The sequence below is a fragment of the Salvelinus fontinalis genome, chromosome 41, assembly GCF_029448725.1.
Source record: "Salvelinus fontinalis isolate EN_2023a chromosome 41, ASM2944872v1, whole genome shotgun sequence".
Taxonomy (NCBI): Eukaryota; Metazoa; Chordata; class Actinopteri; order Salmoniformes; family Salmonidae; genus Salvelinus; species Salvelinus fontinalis.
The window spans coordinates 3,014,034-3,033,049 of NC_074705.1; the positions used below are offsets into that span (position 1 = coordinate 3,014,034).

The 19,016-nt window shown below is 51.7% G+C and overlaps 1 protein-coding gene across 2 annotated transcripts in view; it reads right to left on the reverse strand.

Moving 5' to 3' along the window:
• Nucleotides 1-1,538: 1,538 nt before the first annotated feature.
• The window catches only part of LOC129840542 (serine/threonine-protein kinase 24-like), a 35,661-nt gene continuing 18,183 nt past the window's right edge, over nucleotides 1,539-19,016 (reverse strand). For both annotated transcript variants that reach the window (XM_055908481.1, XM_055908482.1), the window contains 4 exons: nucleotides 17,704-17,855; nucleotides 16,725-16,911; nucleotides 12,569-12,705; nucleotides 1,539-2,867 (listed from right to left, as the gene is read on the reverse strand). In XM_055908481.1, coding sequence (XP_055764456.1) covers nucleotides 2,828-2,867; nucleotides 12,569-12,705; nucleotides 16,725-16,911; nucleotides 17,704-17,855 — 516 coding nt within the window. In that variant the 3' untranslated portion in view covers nucleotides 1,539-2,827. The remainder of the gene's footprint in view (nucleotides 2,868-12,568; nucleotides 12,706-16,724; nucleotides 16,912-17,703; nucleotides 17,856-19,016) is intronic.

Genomic DNA, 19,016 nt, shown 5'->3' on the forward strand with positions numbered 1-19,016 from the left:
ACTACCCGTCAACAGAGAGTCTATATATACACTGAGCTGAGTGAACTCACTACCCTTCATGGGTTTAAAAGCAGTGGATTGTTATAAGGACAAGTGCACACTTGTAGGGAGTATAGATCAGAGGGTAAGAACACATGTAAACTCAGTCCCTCTGTGGTGAACTTCCTGCTGTGGTTGGTTACTATGGTTACTGACCTAGCCCAACAGGGTCAAACTCACAAAGTGCCGTAAAAACCGCTGAACAAATGTTTACAACGCATCTAACAAAAATAAAAAGTCAAGGCATTTTGTCCATTAGAGTGACTTTAATCTTAAATATTTACCTTGAACATTATCTACAAAAGCACATCATGTACACAGTGACTGATGTCTGCAACGTCAGTGACAGCTGAGCATATATACAGCTTGGTTTGTATTCAAATCAATCCTCCTAAACAGCACAGCGCCCCCAGTGGCTCGGAGGAGCCGTCCATCTGAAGCACCTGAGGTTCATAAAGACTAACAGCCCTGAGGAGCAGGGGGGGAGTCAGGAGACCACGGAGAGGAGCAGGGGGGGAGTCAGGAGACCACGGAGAGGAGCAGGGGGGGAGTCAGGAGACCACGGAGAGGAGCAGGGGGGGAGTCAGGAGACCACGGAGAGGAGCAGGGGGGGAGTCAGGAGACCACGGAGAGGAGCAGGGGGGGAGTCAGGAGACCACGGAGAGGAGCAGGGGGGGAGTCAGGAGACCACAGAGAGGAGCAGGGGGGGGGGGGTCAGGAGACCACAGAGAGGAGCAGGGGGGAGTCAGGAGACCACGGAGAGGAGCAGGGGGGGAGACAGGAGACCACGGAGAGGAGCAGGGGGGGAGTCAGGAGACCACAGAGAGGAGCAGGGGGGGAGTCAGGAGACCACGGAGAGGAGCAGGGGGGGAGTCAGGAGACCACGGAGAGGAGCAGGGGGGGAGACAGGAGACCACGGAGAGGAGCAGGGGGGGAGTCAGGAGACCACGGAGAGGAGCAGGGGGGGAGACAGGAGACCACGGAGAGGAGCAGGGGGGAGTCAGGAGACCACAGAGAGGAGCAGGGGTGGTAGCGGGGGGGTTGGGGTGGTAGCGGGGGGGGTTGGGGTGGTAGCGGGGGGGTTGGGGTGGTAGCGGGGTGGTTGGGGTGGTAGCGGGGGGGGTTGGGGTGGTAGGGGGGGGTTGGGGTGGTAGCGGGGGGGTTGGGGTGTTAGCGGGGGGGTTGGGGGGGTTGGGGTGGTAGCGGGGGGGTTGGGGTGGTAGCGGGGGGGTTGGGGTGGTAGCGGGGGGGGTTGGGGTGGTAGCGGGGGGTTGGGGTGGTAGCGGGGGGGTTGGGGGGGTGGCGTGATAGTGGGGGGATTGGGGTGGTAGTGGGGGGGTTGGGGTGGTAGCGGGGGGGTTGGGGTGGTAGAAGGGGGTAGCGGGGGGGGTTGGGGTGGTAGTGGGGGGGGGTTGGGGTGGTAGTGGGGGGGTTGGGGTGGTAGTGGGGGGGTTGGGGTGGTAGCGGGGGGGGTTGGGGTGGTAGCGGGGGGGTTGGGGTGGTAGCGGGGGGGTTGGGGTGGTAGCGGGGGGGAATTGGGGTGGTAGTGGGGGGGTTGCGTTTGATTCTCTCCCCTTCAGGAGAGCTGCTGCAGAGACAAACTCATCACCAGGACACAGGTTAGTTAACTCTGGTACCAGTCAGACTGGGTCCATACTGATGGGTCCTCTGGTACCAGTCAGACTGGGTCCATACTGATGGGTCCTCCTCTGGTACCAGTCAGACTGGGTCCATACTGATGGGTCCTCTGGTACCAGTCAGACTGGGTCCATACTGATGGGTCCTCCTCTGGTTCCAGTCAGACTGGGTCCATACTGATGGGTCCTCCTCTGGTACCAGTCAGACTGGGTCCATACTGATGGGTCCTCCTCTGGTACCAGTCAGACTGGGTCCATACTGATGGGTCCTCCTCTGGTACCAGTCAGACTGGGTCCATACTGATGGGTCCTCCTCTGGTACCAGTCAGACTGGGTCCATACTGATGGGTCCTCCTCTGGTTCCAGTCAGACTGGGTCCATACTGATGGGTCCTCCTCTGGTTCCAGTCAGACTGGGTCCATACTGATGGGTCCTCCTCTGGTTCCAGTCAGACTGGGTCCATACTGATGGGTCCTCTGGTACCAGTCAGACTGGGTCCATACTGATGGGTCCTCTGGTTCCAGTCAGACTGGGTCCATACTGATGGGTCCTCCTCTGGTACCAGTCAGACTGGGTCCATACTGATGGGTCCTCCTCTGGTACCAGTCAGACTGGGTCCATACTGATGGGTCCTCCTCTGGTACCAGTCAGACTGGGTCCATACTGATGGGTCCTCTGGTACCAGTCAGACTGGGTCCATACTGATGGGTCCTCTGGTACCAGTCAGACTGGGTCCATACTGATGGGTCCTCCTCTGGTACCAGTCAGACTGGGTCCATACTGATGGGTCCTCTGGTACCAGTCAGACTGGGTCCATACTGATGGGTCCTCCTCTGGTACCAGTCAGACTGGTTCCATACTGATGGGTCCTCCTCTGAGAAGCAGTATCTTCTCCTTGCTCTTGGGGTTAATTCTCCAGCAGTGTTAACAGAGTGACTGGGCTCTACTGCCCCCTCTGGTCTCCACAGGTTTATCAAGTTACTAAAAGAGGCCTTGGAGTTGATCACCAAGCGTCTGGTGTGTTCAGTGTTCTCCAGCAGGAATATGTGACAGAAACCTATGGTGTTATCCAGGCTGACCTCTAACCTCTGACTGGACCACAGACAGGGGGTGGGACCTGGGAGAGGCGGGCTGGGGCAGAGAGCCAATCACTAGGGAGAAGAGCACGAAGACTTCCTGCATGAAGAAAATCTAAGAGAGAGAGGACAGAGAAGATGGAGAGAGGTTAGGACAGTGGACAGAGAAGATGGAGAGAGGTTAGGACAGTAGACAGAGAAGATAGAGAGAGGTTAGGACAGTAGACAGAGAAGATGGAGAGAGGTTAGGACAGTGGACAGAGAAGATGGAGAGAGGTTAGGACAGTGGACAGAGAAGATGGAGATTAGGACAGTGGACAGAGAAGATGGAGAGAGGTTAGGACAGTGGACAGAGAAGATGGAGAGAGGTTAGGACAGTGGACAGAGAAGATGGAGAGAGGTTAGGACAGTGGACAGAGAAGATGGAGAGAGGTTAGGACAGTGGACAGAGAAGATGGAGGTTAGGACAGTGGACAGAGAAGATGGAGAGAGGTTAGGACAGTGGACAGAGAAGATGGAGAGAGGTTAGGACAGTGGACAGAGAAGATGAAGATTAGGACAGTGGACAGAGAAGATGGAGAGAGATTAGGACAGTGGACAGAGAAGATGGAGGTTAGGACAGTGGACAGAGAAGATGGAGAGAGATTAGGACAGTGGACAGAGAAGATGGAGGGGGGTTAGGACAGTGGACAGAGAAGATGGAGAGAGGTTAGGACAGTGGACAGAGAAGATGGAGAGAGGTTAGGACAGTGGACAGAGAAGATGGAGGTTAGGACAGTGGACAGAGAAGATGGAGAGAGGTTAGGACAGTGGACAGAGAAGATAGAGAGAGGTTAGGACAGTGGACAGAGAAGATGGAGGTTAGGACAGTGGACAGAGAAGATGGAGAGAGGTTAGGACAGTGGACAGAGAAGATGGAGAGAGGTTAGGACAGTGGACAGAGAAGATGGAGAGAGGTTAGGACAGTGGACAGAGAAGATGGAGAGATGTTAGGACAGTGGACAGAGAAGATGGAGGTTAGGACAGTGGACAGAGAAGATGGAGGTTAGGACAGTGGACAGAGAATATGGAGAGAGGTTAGGACAGTAGACAGAGAAGATGGAGAGAGGTTATGACAGTAGACAGAGAAGATGGAGGTTAGGACAGTGGACAGAGAAGATAGAGGGAGGTTAGGACAGTGGACAGAGAAGATGGAGGTTAGGACAGTGGACAGAGAAGATGGAGAGAGGTTAGGACAGTGGACAGAGAAGATGGAGGTTAGGACAGTGGGCAGAGAAGATGGAGGTTAGGACAGTGGACAGAGAAGATAGAGGGAGATTAGGACAGTGGACAGAGAAGATGGAGAGAGGTTAGGACAGTGGACAGAGAAGATGGAGGCAGGTTAGGACAGTGGACAGAGAAGATGGAGGTTAGGACAGTAGACAGAGAAGATGGAGAGAGGTTAGGACAGTAGACAGAGAAGATGGAGAGAGGTTAGGACAGTAGACAGAGAAGATGGAGAGAGGTTAGGACAGTAGACAGAGAAGATGGAGGTTAGGACAGTGGACAGAGAAGATAGAGAGAGGTTAGGACAGTGGACAGAGAAGATGGAGGTTAGGACAGTGGACAGAGAAGATGGAGAGAGGTTAGGACAGTGGACAGAGAAGATGGAGGTTAGGACAGTGGGCAGAGAAGATGGAGGTTAGGACAGTGGACAGAGAAGATAGAGGGAGATTAGGACAGTGGACAGAGAAGATAGAGAGAGATTAGGACAGTGGACAGAGAAGATGGAGAGAGGTTAGGACAGTGGACAGAGAAGATGGAGGGAGGTTAGGACAGTGGACAGAGAAGATGGAGGTTAGGACAGTAGACAGAGAAGATGGAGAGAGGTTAGGACAGTAGACAGAGAAGATGGAGAGAGGTTAGGACAGTGGACAGAGAAGATGGAGAGAGGTTAGGACAGTGGACAGAGAAGATGGAGGTTAGGACAGTGGACAGAGAAGATGGAGAGAGGTTAGGACAGTGGACAGAGAAGATGGAGAGAGGTTAGAACAGTGGACAGAGAAGATGGAGAGAGGTTAGGACAGTGGACAGAGAAGATGGAGAGAGGTTAGGACAGTGGACAGAGAAGATGGAGAGAGGTTAGGACAGTGGACAGAGAAGATGGAGAGAGGTTAGGACAGTGGACAGAGAAGATGGAGAGAGGTTAGGACAGTAGGGTTAGTGGTAGGGTCCTAGGGTTAGTGGTAGGGTACTAGGGTTAGTGGTAGGGTACTAGGGTTATAGTGGTTAGTGGTAGGGTACTAGGGTTAGTGGTAGGGTACTAGGGTTAGTGGTAGGGTACTAGGGTTCTAGGGGTTAGTGGTAGGGTACTAGGGTTATAGGGGTTAGTGGTAGGGTACTAGGGTTATAGGGGTTAGTGGTAGGGTACTAGGGTTATAGGGGTTAGTGGTAGGGTACTAGGGTTATAGGGGTTAGTGGTAGGGTACTAGGGTTATAGGGGTTAGTGGTAGGGTACTAGGGTTATAGGGGTTAGTGGTAGGGTACTAGGGTTAGTGGTAGGGTACTAGGGTTAGTGGTAGGGTACTAGGGTTAGTGGTAGGGTACTAGGGTTATAGGGGTTAGTGGTAGGGTACTAGGGTTAGTGGTAGGGTACTAGGGTTATAGGGGTTAGTGGTGGGGTACTAGGGTTACAGGGGTTAGTGGCAGGGTACTAGGGTTAAAGGGGTTAGTGGTAGGGTACTAGGGTTAGTGGTAGGGTTCTAGGGGTTAGTGGTAGGGTACTAGGGTACTAGGGTTACTGGTAGGGTACTAGGTTTATAAGGGTTAGTGGTAGGGTACTAGGGTTAGTGGTAGGGTACTAGGGTTATAGGGGTTAGTGGTAGAGTACTAGGGTATAGGGGTTAGTGGTAGGGTACTAGGGTTAGTGGGGTTAGTGGTAGGGTACTAGGGTTAGTGGTAGGGTACTAGGGTTAGTGGGGTTAGTGGTAGGGTACTAGGGTTAGTGGTAGGGTACTGGGGTTATAGGGGTTAGTGGTAGGGTACTAGGGTTATAGGGGTTAGTGGTAGGGTACTAGGGTTATAGGGGTTAGTGGTAGGGTACTAGGGGCTAGTGGTAGGGTACTAGGGTTATAGGGGTTAGTGGTAGGGTATTAGGGGTTAGTGGTAGGGTACTAGGGTTAGTGGTAGGGTACTAGGGTTATAGGGGTTAGTGGTAGGGTACTAGGGTTATAGTGGTTAGTGGTAGGGTACTAGGGTTATAGTGGTTAGTGGTAGGGTACTAGGGTTATAGGGGTTAGTGGTAGAGTACTAGGGTTATAGGGGTTAGTGGAAGGGTACTAGGGTTATAGTGGTTAGTGGTAGGTTACTAGGGGTTATAGGGGTTAGTGGTAGGGTACTAGGGTTAGTGGTAGGGTACTAGGGTACTGGGGTTAGTGGTAGGGTACTAGGGTTATAGGGGTTAGTGGTAGGGTACTAGGGGTTAGTGGTAGGGTACTAGGGTTATAGGGGTTAGTGGTAGGGTACTAGGGTTATAGTGGTTAGTGGTAGGGTACTAGGGTTATAGGGGTTAGTGGTAGGGTACTAGGGGTTAGTGGTGGGGTACTAGGGTTATAGGGGTTAGTGGTAGGGTACTAGGGTTAGTGGTAGGGTACTAGGGTTATAGGGGTTAGTGGTGGGGTACTAGGGTTATAGGGGTTAGTGGTAGAGTGGTAGGGTACTAGGGGTATAGGGGTTAGTGGTAGGGTATTAGGGGTTATAGGGGTTAGTGGTGGGGTACTAGGGTTATAGGGGTTAGTGGTAGAGTACTAGGGTTATAGGGGTTAGTGGTAGGGTACTAGGGTTAGTGGTAGGGTACTAGGGGTATAGGGGTTAGTGGTAGGGTACTAGGGTTAGTGGTAGGGTACTAGGATAATAGGGGTTAGTGGTAGGGTACTAGGGGTTATAGGGGTTAGTGGTAGGGTACTAGGGGTTATAGGGGTTAGTGGTAGGGTACTAGGGTTATAGGGGTTAGTGGTAGGGTACTAGGGGTTATAGGGGTTAGTGGTAGGGTACTAGGGTTATAGTGGTTAGTGGTAGGGTACTGGGGTTATAGGGGTTAGTGGTAGGGTACTGGGGTTATAGGGGTTAGTGGTAGGGTACTAGGGTTATAGGGGTTAGTGGTAGGGTACTAGGGTTATAGGGGTTAGTGGTAGGGTACTAGGGTTAGTGGTAGGGTACTAGGGTTAGTGGTAGGGTAATAGGGTTAGTGGTAGGGTACTAGGGTTAGTGGTAGGGTACTAGGGGTTAGTGGTAGGGTACAAGGGTTATAGGGGTTAGTGGTAGGGTACGAGGGTTAGTGGTAGGGTTCTAGGGGTTAGTGGCAGGGTACTAGGGTTATAGGGGTTAGTGGTAGGGTACTAGGGTTATAGGGGTTAGTGGTAGGGTACTAGGGTTATAGGGGTTAGTGGTAGGGTACTAGGGTTATAGGGGTTAGTGGTAGGGTACTAGGGTTAGTGGTAGGGTACTAGGGTTAGTGGTAGGGTACTAGGGTTAGTGGTAGGGTACTAGGGTTATAGGGGTTAGTGGTAGGGTACTAGGGTTAGTGGTAGGGTACTAGGGTTAGTGGTAGGGTACTAGGGTTATAGGGGTTAGTGGTGGGGTACTAGGGTTACAGGGGTTAGTGGTAGGGTACTAGGGTTATAGGGGTTAGTGGTAGGGTAGTAGGGTTAGTGGTAGCGTTCTAGGGGTTAGTGGTAGGGTACTAGGGTACTAGGGTTAGTGGTAGGGTACTAGGTTTATAAGGGTTAGTGGTAGGGTACTAGGGTTAGTGGTAGGGTACTAGGGTTATAGGGGTTAGTGGTAGGGTACTAGGGTATAGGGGTTAGTGGTAGGGTACTAGGGTTATAGGGGTTAGTGGTGGGGTACTAGGGTTATAGGGGTTAGTGGTAGAGTACTAGGGTTATAGGGGTTAGTGGTAGGGTACTAGGGTTAGTGGTAGGGTTCTAGGGGTTAGTGGTAGGGTACTAGGGTTAGTGGGGTTAGTGGTAGGGTACTAGGGTTAGTGGTAGGGTACTAGGGTTAGTGGTAGGGTACTGGGGTTATAGGGGTTAGTGGTAGGGTATTAGGGGTTATAGGGGTTAGTGGTAGGGTACTAGGGTTAGTGGTAGGGTACTAGGGTACTGGGGTTAGTGGTAGGGTACTAGGGTTATAGGGGTTAGTGGTAGGGTACTAGGGGTTAGTGGTAGGGTACTAGGGTTATAGGGGTTAGTGGTAGGGTACTAGGGTTATAGTGGTTAGTGGTAGGGTACTAGGGTTATAGGGGTTAGTGGTAGGGTACTAGGGTTATAGGGGTTAGTGGTGGGGTACTAGGGTTATAGGGGTTAGTGGTAGGGTACTAGGGTTAGTGGTAGGGTACTAGGGTTATAGGGGTTAGTGGTGGGGTACTAGGGTTATAGGGGTTAGTGGTAGAGTGGTAGGGTACTAGGGGTATAGGGGTTAGTGGTAGGGTATTAGGGGTTATAGGGGTTAGTGGTAGGGTACTAGGGTTAGTGGTAGGGTACTAGGGTTATAGGGGTTAGTGGTGGGGTACTAGGGTTCTAGGGGTTAGTGGAAGGGTACTAGGGTTAGTGGGGTTAGTGGTAGGGTACTAGGGTTATAGGGGTTAGTGGTAGGCTACTAGGGTATAGGGGTTAGTGGTAGGGTACTAGGGTTAGTGGTAGGGTACTAGGGTTAGTGGTAGGGTACTAGGGGTTAGTGGTAGGGTACAAGGGTTATAGGGGTTAGTGGTAGGGTACGAGGGTTAGTGGTAGGGTTCTAGGGGTTAGTGGTAGGGTACTAGGGTTATAGGGGTTAGTGGTAGGGTACTAGGGTTATAGGGGTTAGTGGTAGGGTACTAGGGTTATAGGGGTTAGTGGTAGGGTACTAGGGTTATAGGGGTTAGTGGTAGGGTACTAGGGTTATAGGGGTTAGTGGTAGGGTACTAGGGTTATAGGGGTTAGTGGTAGGGTACTAGGGTTAGTGGTAGGGTACTAGGGTTAGTGGTAGGGTACTAGGGTTAGTGGTAGGGTACTAGGGTTATAGGGGTTAGTGGTAGGGTACTAGGGTTAGTGGTAGGGTACTAGGGTTAGTGGTAGGGTACTAGGGTTATAGGGGTTAGTGGTGGGGTACTAGGGTTACAGGGGTTAGTGGTAGGGTACTAGGGTTATAGGGGTTAGTGGTAGGGTACTAGGGTTAGTGGTAGGGTTCTAGGGGTTAGTGGTAGGGTACTAGGGTACTAGGGTTAGTGGTAGGGTACTAGGTTTATAAGGGTTAGTGGTAGGGTACTAGGGTTAGTGGTAGGGTACTAGGGTTATAGGGGTTAGTGGTAGGGTACTAGGGTATAGGGGTTAGTGGTAGGGTGCTAGGGTTAGTGGGGTTAGTGGTAGGGTACTAGGGTTAGTGGTAGGGTTCTAGGGGTTAGTGGTAGGGTACTAGGGTTAGTGGGGTTAGTGGTAGGGTACTAGGATTAGTGGTAGGGTACTAGGGTTAGTGGTAGGGTACTGGGGTTATAGGGGTTAGTGGTAGGGTACTAGGGTTATAGGGGTTAGTGGTAGGGTACTAGGGTTATAGGGGTTAGTGGTAGGGTACTAGGGGCTAGTGGTAGGGTACTAGGGTTATAGGGGTTAGTGGTAGGGTATTAGGGGTTATAGGGGTTAGTGGTAGGGTACTAGGGTTAGTGGTAGGGTACTAGGGTTATAGGGGTTAGTGGTAGGGTACTAGGGTTATAGTGGTTAGTGGTAGGGTACTAGGGTTATAGTGGTTAGTGGTAGGGTACTAGGGTTATAGGGGTTAGTGGTAGAGTACTAGGGTTATAGGGGTTAGTGGAAGGGTACTAGGGTTATAGTGGTTAGTGGTAGGTTACTAGGGGTTATAGGGGTTAGTGGTAGGGTACTAGGGTTAGTGGTAGGGTACTAGGGTACTGGGGTTAGTGGTAGGGTACTAGGGTTATAGGGGTTAGTGGTAGGGTACTAGGGGTTAGTGGTAGGGTACTAGGGTTATAGGGGTTAGTGGTAGGGTACTAGGGTTATAGTGGTTAGTGGTAGGGTACTAGGGTTAGTGGTAGGGTACTAGGGTTATAGGGGTTAGTGGTGGGGTACTAGGGTTATAGGGGTTAGTGGTAGGGTACTAGGGTTAGTGGTAGGGTACTAGGGTTATAGGGGTTAGTGGTAGGGTACTAGGGTTATAGTGGTTAGTGGTAGGGTACTAGGGTTAGTGGTAGGGTACTAGGGTTATAGGGGTTAGTGGTGGGGTACTAGGGTTATAGGGGTTAGTGGTAGAGTGGTAGGGTACTAGGGGTATAGGGGTTAGTGGTAGGGTATTAGGGGTTATAGGGGTTAGTGGTAGGGTACTAGGGTTAGTGGTAGGGTACTAGGGTTATAGGGGTTAGTGGTAGGGTACTAGGGTTATAGGGGTTAGTGGTAGGGTACTAGGGTTATAGGGGTTAGTGGTAGGGTACTAGGGTTAGTGGTAGGGTACTAGGGTTAGTGGTAGGGTACTAGGGTTAGTGGTAGGGTACTAGGGTTAGTGGTAGGGTACTAGGGTTAGTGGTAGGGTACTAGGGGTTAGTGGTAGGGTACAAGGGTTATAGGGGTTAGTGGTAGGGTACGAGGGTTAGTGGTAGGGTTCAGGGGTTAGTGGTAGGGTACTAGGGTTATAGGGGTTAGTGGTAGGGTACTAGGGTTATAGGGGTTAGTGGTAGGGTACTAGGGTTATAGGGGTTAGTGGTAGGGTACTAGGGTTATAGGGGTTAGTGGTAGGGTACTAGGGTTATAGGGGTTAGTGGTAGGGTACTAGGGTTAGTGGTAGGGTACTAGGGTTAGTGGTAGGGTACTAGGGTTAGTGGTAGGGTACTAGGGTTATAGGGGTTAGTGGTAGGGTACTAGGGTTAGTGGTAGGGTACTAGGGTTATAGGGGTTAGTGGTGGGGTACTAGGGTTACAGGGGTTAGTGGTAGGGTACTAGGGTTATAGGGGTTAGTGGTAGGGTACTAGGGTTAGTGGTAGGGTTCTAGGGGTTAGTGGTAGGGTACTAGGGTACTAGGGTTAGTGGTAGGGTACTAGGTTTATAAGGGTTAGTGGTAGGGTACTAGGGTTAGTGGTAGGGTACTAGGGTTATAGGGGTTAGTGGTAGGGTACTAGGGTATAGGGGTTAGTGGTAGGGTACTAGGGTTAGTGGGGTTAGTGGTAGGGTACTAGGGTTAGTGGTAGGGTTCTAGGGGTTAGTGGTAGGGTACTAGGGTTAGTGGGGTTAGTGGTAGGGTACTAGGGTTAGTGGTAGGGTACTAGGGTTAGTGGTAGGGTACTAGGGTTATAGGGGTTAGTGAAAGGGTACTAGGGTTATAGTGGTTAGTGGTAGGTTACTAGGGGTTATAGGGGTTAGTGGTAGGGTACTAGGGTTAGTGGTAGGGTACTAGGGTACTGGGGTTAGTGGTAGGGTAGTAGGGTTATAGGGGTTAGTGGTAGGGTACTAGGGGTTAGTCGTAGGGTACTAGGGTTATAGGGGTTAGTGGTAGGGTACTAGGGTTATAGTGGTTAGTGGTAGGGTACTAGGGTTATAGGGGTTAGTGGTAGGGTACTAGGGTTATAGGGGTTAGTGGTAGGGTACTAGGGTTAGTGGTAGGGTACTAGGGTTATAGGGGTTAGTGGTGGGGTACTAGGGTTATAGGGGTTAGTGGTAGAGTGGTAGGGTACTAGGGGTATAGGGTTTAGTGGTAGGGTATTAGGGGTTATAGGGTTTAGTGGTAGGGTACTAGGGTTAGTGGTAGGGTACTAGGGTTATAGGGGTTAGTGGTGGGGTACTAGGGTTATAGGGGTTAGTGGTAGAGTGGTAGGGTACTAGGGGTATAGGGGTTAGTGGTAGGGTACTAGGGTTAGTGGTAGGGTACTAGGATTATAGGGGTTAGTGGTAGGGTACTAGGGGTATAGGGGTTAGTGGTAGGGTACTAGGGGTTATAGGGGTTAGTGGTAGGGTACTAGGGTTATAGGGGTTAGTGGTAGGGTACTAGGGGTTATAGGGGTTAGTGGTAGGGTACTAGGGTTATAGTGGTTAGTGGTAGGGTACTGGGGTTATAGGGGTTAGTGGTAGGGTACTAGGGTTATAGGGGTTAGTGGTAGGGTACTAGGGGTATAGGGGTTAGTGGTAGGGTACTAGGTTAGTGGTAGGGTACTAGGGTATAGGGGTTAGTGGTAGGGTACTAGGGTTATATGGGTTAGTGGTAGGTTACTAGGGTTATATGGGTTAGTGGTAGGGTACTAGGGTTATATGGGTTAGTGGTAGGGTACTAGGGTATAGGGGTTAGTGGTAGGGTACTAGGGTATAGGGGTTAGTGGTAGGGTACTAGGGTTATAGGGGTTAGTGGTAGGGTACTAGGGTTATAGGGGTTAGTGGTAGGGTACTAGGGTTATAGGGGTTAGTGGTAGGGTACTAGGGTTATAGGGGTTAGTGGTAGGGTACTAGGATTATAGGGGTTAGTGGTAGGGTACTAGGGTTATAGTGGTTAGTGGTAGGGTACTAGGGTTATAGGGGTTAGTGGTAGGGTACTAGGGGTTATAGGGGTTAGTGGTAGGGTACTAGGGTTATAGGGGTTAGTGGTAGGGTACTAGGGTTATAGGGGTTAGTGGTAGGGTACTAGGGTTATAGGGGTTAGTGGTAGGGTACTAGGGTTAGTGGTAGGGTACTAGGGTTAGTGGTAGGGTACTAGGGTATAGGGGTTAGTGGTAGGGTACTAGGGTTATAGGGGTTAGTGGTAGGGTACTAGGGTTAGTGGTAGGGTACTAGGCTTAGTGGTAGGGTACTAGGGTATAGGGGGTAGTAGTCATACCTCTGCAGTCTGTTAACCAGCTGTGTGACCAGGGAGTCAGAGATCCCAGGGTAGGCCTCCTCAGCTAGGAGAATAGCTTCTCTCAGTTCATCTAGAGCCATGGGGTTCCCATTCACTGCCTCCTGACGCTGCTTCAGCTGGAGGACAGAGAGAAGGGAACACAACAGGGTTAGGAGGGAGGACAGAGAGAAGGGAACACAACAGGGGTAGGAGGGAGGACAGAGAGACGGGAACAGGGTTAGGAGGACAGAGAGAAGGGAACAGGGGTAGGAGGGAGGATAGAAGGGAACACAACAGGGTTAGGAGGACAGAGAGAAGGGAACACAACAGGGGTAGGAGGACAGAGAGAAGGGAACACAACAGGGGTAGGAGGACAGAGAGAAGGGAACACAACAGGGGTAGGAGGACAGAGAGAAGGGAACACAACAGGGGTAGGAGGACAGAGAGACGGGAACACAACAGGGGTAGGAGGACAGAGAGACCGGAACACAACAGGGTTAGGAGGACAGAGAGACGGGAACAGGGGTAGGAGGACAGAGAGAAGGGAACACAACAGGGTTAGGAGGACAGAGAGAAGGGAACACAACAGGGTTAGGAGGACAGAGAGAAGGGAACACAACAGGGTTAGGAGGACAGAGAGAAGGGAACACAACAGGGTTAGGAGGACAGAGAGAAGGGAACACAACAGGGTTAGGAGGACAGAGAGAAGGGAACACAACAGGGGTAGGAGGACAGAGAGAAGGGAACACAACAGGGTTAGGAGGACAGAGAGAAGGGAACACAACAGGGTTAGGAGGACAGAGAGAAGGGAACACAACAGGGGTAGGAGGACAGAGAGAAGGGAACACAACAGGGGTAGGAGGATAGAGAGACCGGAACACAACAGGGTTAGGAGGACAGAGAGACGGGAACAGGGGTAGGAGGACAGAGAGAAGGGAACACAACAGGGTTAGGAGGACAGAGAGAAGGGAACACAACAGGGTTAGGAGGACAGAGAGAAGGGAACACAACAGGGTTAGGAGGACAGAGAGAAGGGAACACAACAGGGGTAGGAGGACAGAGAGAAGGGAACAGGGTTAGGAGGACAGAGAGAAGGGAACAGGGGTAGGAGGACAGAGAGACGGGAACAGGGTTAGGAGGACAGAGAGAAGGGAACACAACAGGGGTAGGAGGACAGAGAGAAGGGAACAGGGTTAGGAGGACAGAGAGACGGGAACACAACAGGGTTAGGAGGACAGAGAGACGGGAACACAACAGGGTTAGGAGGACAGAGAGAAGGGAACACAACAGGGTTAGGAGGACAGAGAGAAGGGAACACAACAGGGTTAGGAGGACAGAGAGAAGGGAACACAACAGGGTTAGGAGGACAGAGAGAAGGGAACACAACAGGGGTAGGAGGACAGAGAGAAGGGAACAGGGGTAGGAGGACAGAGAGAAGGGAACACAACAGGGTTAGGAGGACAGAGAGATAGGAACAGGGGTAGGAGGACAGAGAGACGGGAACACAACAGGGGTAGGAGGACAGAGAGAAGGGAACAGGGTTAGGAGGACAGAGAGAAGGGAACAGGGTTAGGAGGACAGAGAGAAGGGAACAGGGTTAGGAGGACAGAGAGAAGGGAACAGGGTTAGGAGGACAGAGAGAAGGGAACAGGGTTAGGAGGACAGAGAGACGGGAACAGGGTTAGGAGGACAGAGAGACGGGAACAGGGTTAGGAGGACAGAGAGAAGGGAACACAACAGGGGTAGGAGGACAGAGAGAAGGGAACACAACAGGGTTAGGAGGACAGAGAGAAGGGAACACAACAGGGTTAGGAGGACAGAGAGAAGGGAACACAACAGGGGTAGGAGGACAGAGAGAAGGGAACAGGGTTAGGAGGACAGAGAGAAGGGAACAGGGGTAGGAGGACAGAGAGACGGGAACAGGGTTAGGAGGACAGAGAGAAGGGAACACAACAGGGGTAGGAGGACAGAGAGAAGGGAACAGGGTTAGGAGGACAGAGAGACGGGAACACAACAGGGTTAGGAGGACAGAGAGACGGGAACACAACAGGGTTAGGAGGACAGAGAGAAGGGAACACAACAGGGTTAGGAGGACAGAGAGAAGGGAACACAACAGGGTTAGGAGGACAGAGAGAAGGGAACACAACAGGGGTAGGAGGACAGAGAGACAGGAACAGGGTTAGGAGGACAGAGAGAAGGGAACACAACAGGGTTAGGAGGACAGAGAGAAGGGAACACAACAGGGTTAGAAGGACAGAGAGAAGGGAACACAACAGGGGTAGGAGGACAGAGAGAAGGGAACACAACAGGGGTAGGAGGACAGAGAGAAGGGAACACAACAGGGGTAGGAGGATAGAGAGACGGGAACACAACAGGGGTAGGAGGACAGAGAGACCGGAACACAACAGGGTTAGGAGGACAGAGAGACGGGAACAGGGGTAGGAGGACAGAGAGAAGGGAACACAACAGGGTTAGGAGGACAGAGAGAAGGGAACACAACAGGGTTAGGAGGACAGAGAGAAGGGAACACAACAGGGTTAGGAGGACAGAGAGAAGGGAACACAACAGGGGTAGGAGGACAGAGAGAAGGGAACAGGGTTAGGAGGACAGAGAGACAGGAACAGGGGTAGGAGGACAGAGAGAAGGGAACACAACAGGGGTAGGAGGACAGAGAGAAGGGAACAGGGGTAGGAGGACAGAGAGAAGGGAACACAACAGGGGTAGGAGGACAGAGAGACAGGAACAGGGGTAGGAGGACAGAGAGACGGGAACACAACAGGGGTAGGAGGACAGAGAGAAGGGAACAGGGTTAGGAGGACAGAGAGAAGGGAACAGGGTTAGGAGGACAGAGAGACGGGAACAGGGTTAGGAGGACAGAGAGACGGGAACAGGGGTAGGAGGACAGAGAGAAGGGAACACAACAGGGGTAGGAGGACAGAGAGAAGGGAACAGGGTTAGGAGGACAGAGAGAAGGGAACACAACAGGGTTAGGAGGACAGAGAGAAGGGAACAGGGTTAGGAGGACAGAGAGACGGGAACAGGGGTAGGAGGACAGAGAGAAGGGAACACAACAGGGGTAGGAGGACAGAGAGAAGGGAACACAACAGGGGTAGGAGGACAGAGAGAAGGGAACAGGGTTAGGAGGACAGAGAGAAGGGAACACAACAGGGGTAGGAGGACAGAGAGAAGGGAACAGGGTTAGGAGGACAGAGAGAAGGGAACACAACAGGGGTAGGAGGACAGAGAGAAGGGAACAGGGTTAGGAGGACAGAGAGAAGGGAACACAACAGGGGTAGGAGGACAGAGAGAAGGGAACAGGGGTAGGAGGACAGAGAGAAGGGAACACAACAGGGGTAGGAGGACAGAGAGAAGGGAACAGGGTTAGGAGGATAGAGAGAAGGGAACAGGGGTAGGAGGACAGAGAGACGGGAACAGGGGTAGGAGGACAGAGAGAAGGGAACACAACAGGGTTAGGAGGACAGAGAGAAGGGAACAGGGTTAGGAGGACAGAGAGACAGGAACAGGGGTAGGAGGACAGAGAGAAGGGAACACAACAGGGTTAGGAGGACAGAGAGACGGGAACAGGGGTAGGAGGACAGAGAGACGGGAACAGGGGTAGGAGGACAGAGAGACGGGAACAGGGGTAGGAGGACAGAGAGAAGGGAACAGGGTTAGGAGGACAGAGAGAAGGGAACAGGGTTAGGAGGACAGAGAGACAGGAACAGGGGTAGGAGGACAGAGAGAAGGGAACACAACAGGGTTAGGAGGACAGAGAGAAGGGAACACAACAGGGGTAGGAGGACAGAGAGAAGGGAACACAACAGGGGTAGGAGGACAGAGAGAAGGGAACACAACAGGGGTAGGAGGACAGAGAGAAGGGAACACAACAGGGTTAGGAGGACAGAGAGAAGGGAACACAACAGGGGTAGGAGGTTGGGTTGGTCGGACTGCGCGTGGCCAGGGGTTGGGTTGGTCGGACTGCGCGTGGCCAGGGGTTGGGTTGGTCGGACTGCGCGTGGCCAGGGGTTGGTCGGACTGCGCGTGGCCAGGGGTTGGTCGGTCTGCGCGTGGCCAGGGGTTGGTCGGACTGCGCGTGGCCAGGGGTTGGTCGGACTGGCCAGGGGTTGGGTTGGTCTGTGCTATGACAGCTTCTTACTTCGGCCAGAGAAGGAGCGATGATGGTGGACAGGCTGGTGGAATACAGCCTCCTTGAAATGCCTCCACTCTCCACTGCTTGTCCCTCTCCCCCGTTCTGCAGTCTCTTAGGATCCTTCTCTCTGATGGTGAAGATCCAGTCATCACTCCCAAAGTTGTTCCCGCCCGACGCCTGCCCATCCTGCTCCCTGATTGGACAAGAGAGACCAGAGTCAGGACTCCCAATTGGCTCAACGTGACAGTATGACTCAATAGCCCTGGTTAAAGTAGTGCACTGCAAAGGGAAGAGGGTTCCATTTAGTTGACGGTCTAGGTCTGATCCTGACTTACGACGAGTCAGACTCGTCTGAGCCGGACTCTGCCTGCTGTCTGGTCTGCCTAGGTCTGATCCTGACTTACGAGTCAGACTCGTCTGAGCTGGACTTTGCCTAGGTCTGATCCTGACTTAGTACGAGTCAGACTCGTCTGAGCTGGACTCTGCCTGCTGTCTGGTCTGCCTAGGTCTGATATTGACTTACGAGTCAGACTCGTCTGAGCCGGACTCTGCCTGCTGTCTGGTCTGCCTAGGTCTGATCCTGACTTACGAGTCAGACTCGTCTGAGCTGGACTCGGCCTGCTGTCTGGTCTGCCTAGGTCTGATCCTGACTTACGAGTCAGACTCGTCTGAGCCGGACTCTGCCTGCTGTCTGGTCTGCCTAGGTCTGATCCTGACTTACGAGTCAGACTCGTCTGAGCCGGACTCTGCCTGCTGTCTGGTCTGCCTAGGTCTGATCCTGACTTACGAGTCAGACTCGTCTGAGCTGGACTCTGCCTGCTGTCTGGTCTGCCTAGGTCTGATCCTGACTTACGAGTCAGACTCGTCTGAGCTGGACTCTGCCTGCTGTCTGGTCTGCCTAGGTCTGATCCTGACTTACGAGTCAGACTCGTCTGAGCTAGACTCTGCCTGCTGTCTGGTCTGCCTAGGTCTGATCCTGACTTACGAGTCAGACTCGTCTGAGCTGGACTCTGCCTGCTGTCTGGTCTGCTCAGCCTTCCACCTCCTGTATTTATCCACCAGCTCTGTCAGGTACGACGTCTTCTTGGCGTGACGCACAATCAGCTTGTGTTTCAACAGCTCTTTGGCAGTGGGCCTCTGCAGAGAGAGAGGATGAAGAGAGGAAAGTGGTAGGGATGAGAAGAAAAATAAAGTTTAAGCAAAGTGAGGAGCGGAGAGACAGGACTGGATACAGAGAGGGTAAAACTACGCAGGCACAGATGCACAAATAACTTCCAAATGCTCTCTGATATTGCCAGGCCAGCAAAAAGTAAAATCAGTTGAAACCAGTTAGGAAACAGCTTCAAGCCCTAACAGAACACGTCAAAAGGAAGTAAAACCAGTTGAAACCAGTTGGGTTTGGGGTTTAAAAGTGTTTCCTAGCAGAACACTTCAACAGGAAGTAAAACCAGTTGAAACCAGTTGGGTTTGGGGTTTAAAAGTGTTTCCTAGCAGAACACTTCAACAGGAAGTAAAACCAGTTGGGTTTGGGGTTTAAAAGTGTTTCCTAACAGAACACTTCAACAGGAAGTTAAACCAGTTGAAACCAGTTGGGTTTGGGGTTTAAAAGTGTTTCCTAACAGAACACTTCAACAGGAAGTAAAACCAGTTGAAACCAGTTGGGTTTGGGGTTTAAAAGTGTTTCCTAACAGAACACTTCAACAGGAAGTGAAACCAGTTGAAACGAGTTGGGTTTGGGGTTTGAAAGTGAACACTTCTGAAGCCTAACGGAGCCCAAACCGGCTGCGCCATCGTGCCCTATCGTGCATAAATGTATTTTGCCCCCCCCGACACCAAACACGATACGCAGGTTAAAATATCAACACAAACTCTGAACCAATGACATTAATTTGGGGACAGGTCGAAAAGCATTAAACATTTATGGCAATTTAGCTAGTTAGCTTGCACTTGCTAGCTAACGTTAATTTGTCCTATTTAGCTAGCTTGCTGTTGCTAGCTAATTTGTCCTGGGATATAAACATTGAGTTGTTATTTTACCTGAAATGCACAAGGTCCTCTACTCCGACAATTAATCCACATATAAAACGGCAACCGATTTGTTTCTAGTCATCTCTCCTCCTTCCAGGTTTTTTCATCGTTTAAATTATATGGTGATCGCATCTAAACTTTCATTGTATTACCACGACTACCGGCAAAAAGTTCGTCTTTCTATCAACCACGTGGGTATAACCAATGAGGAGATGGCACGTGGGTTCCTGCTTCTATAAACCAATGAGGAGATGGCACGTGGGTACCTGC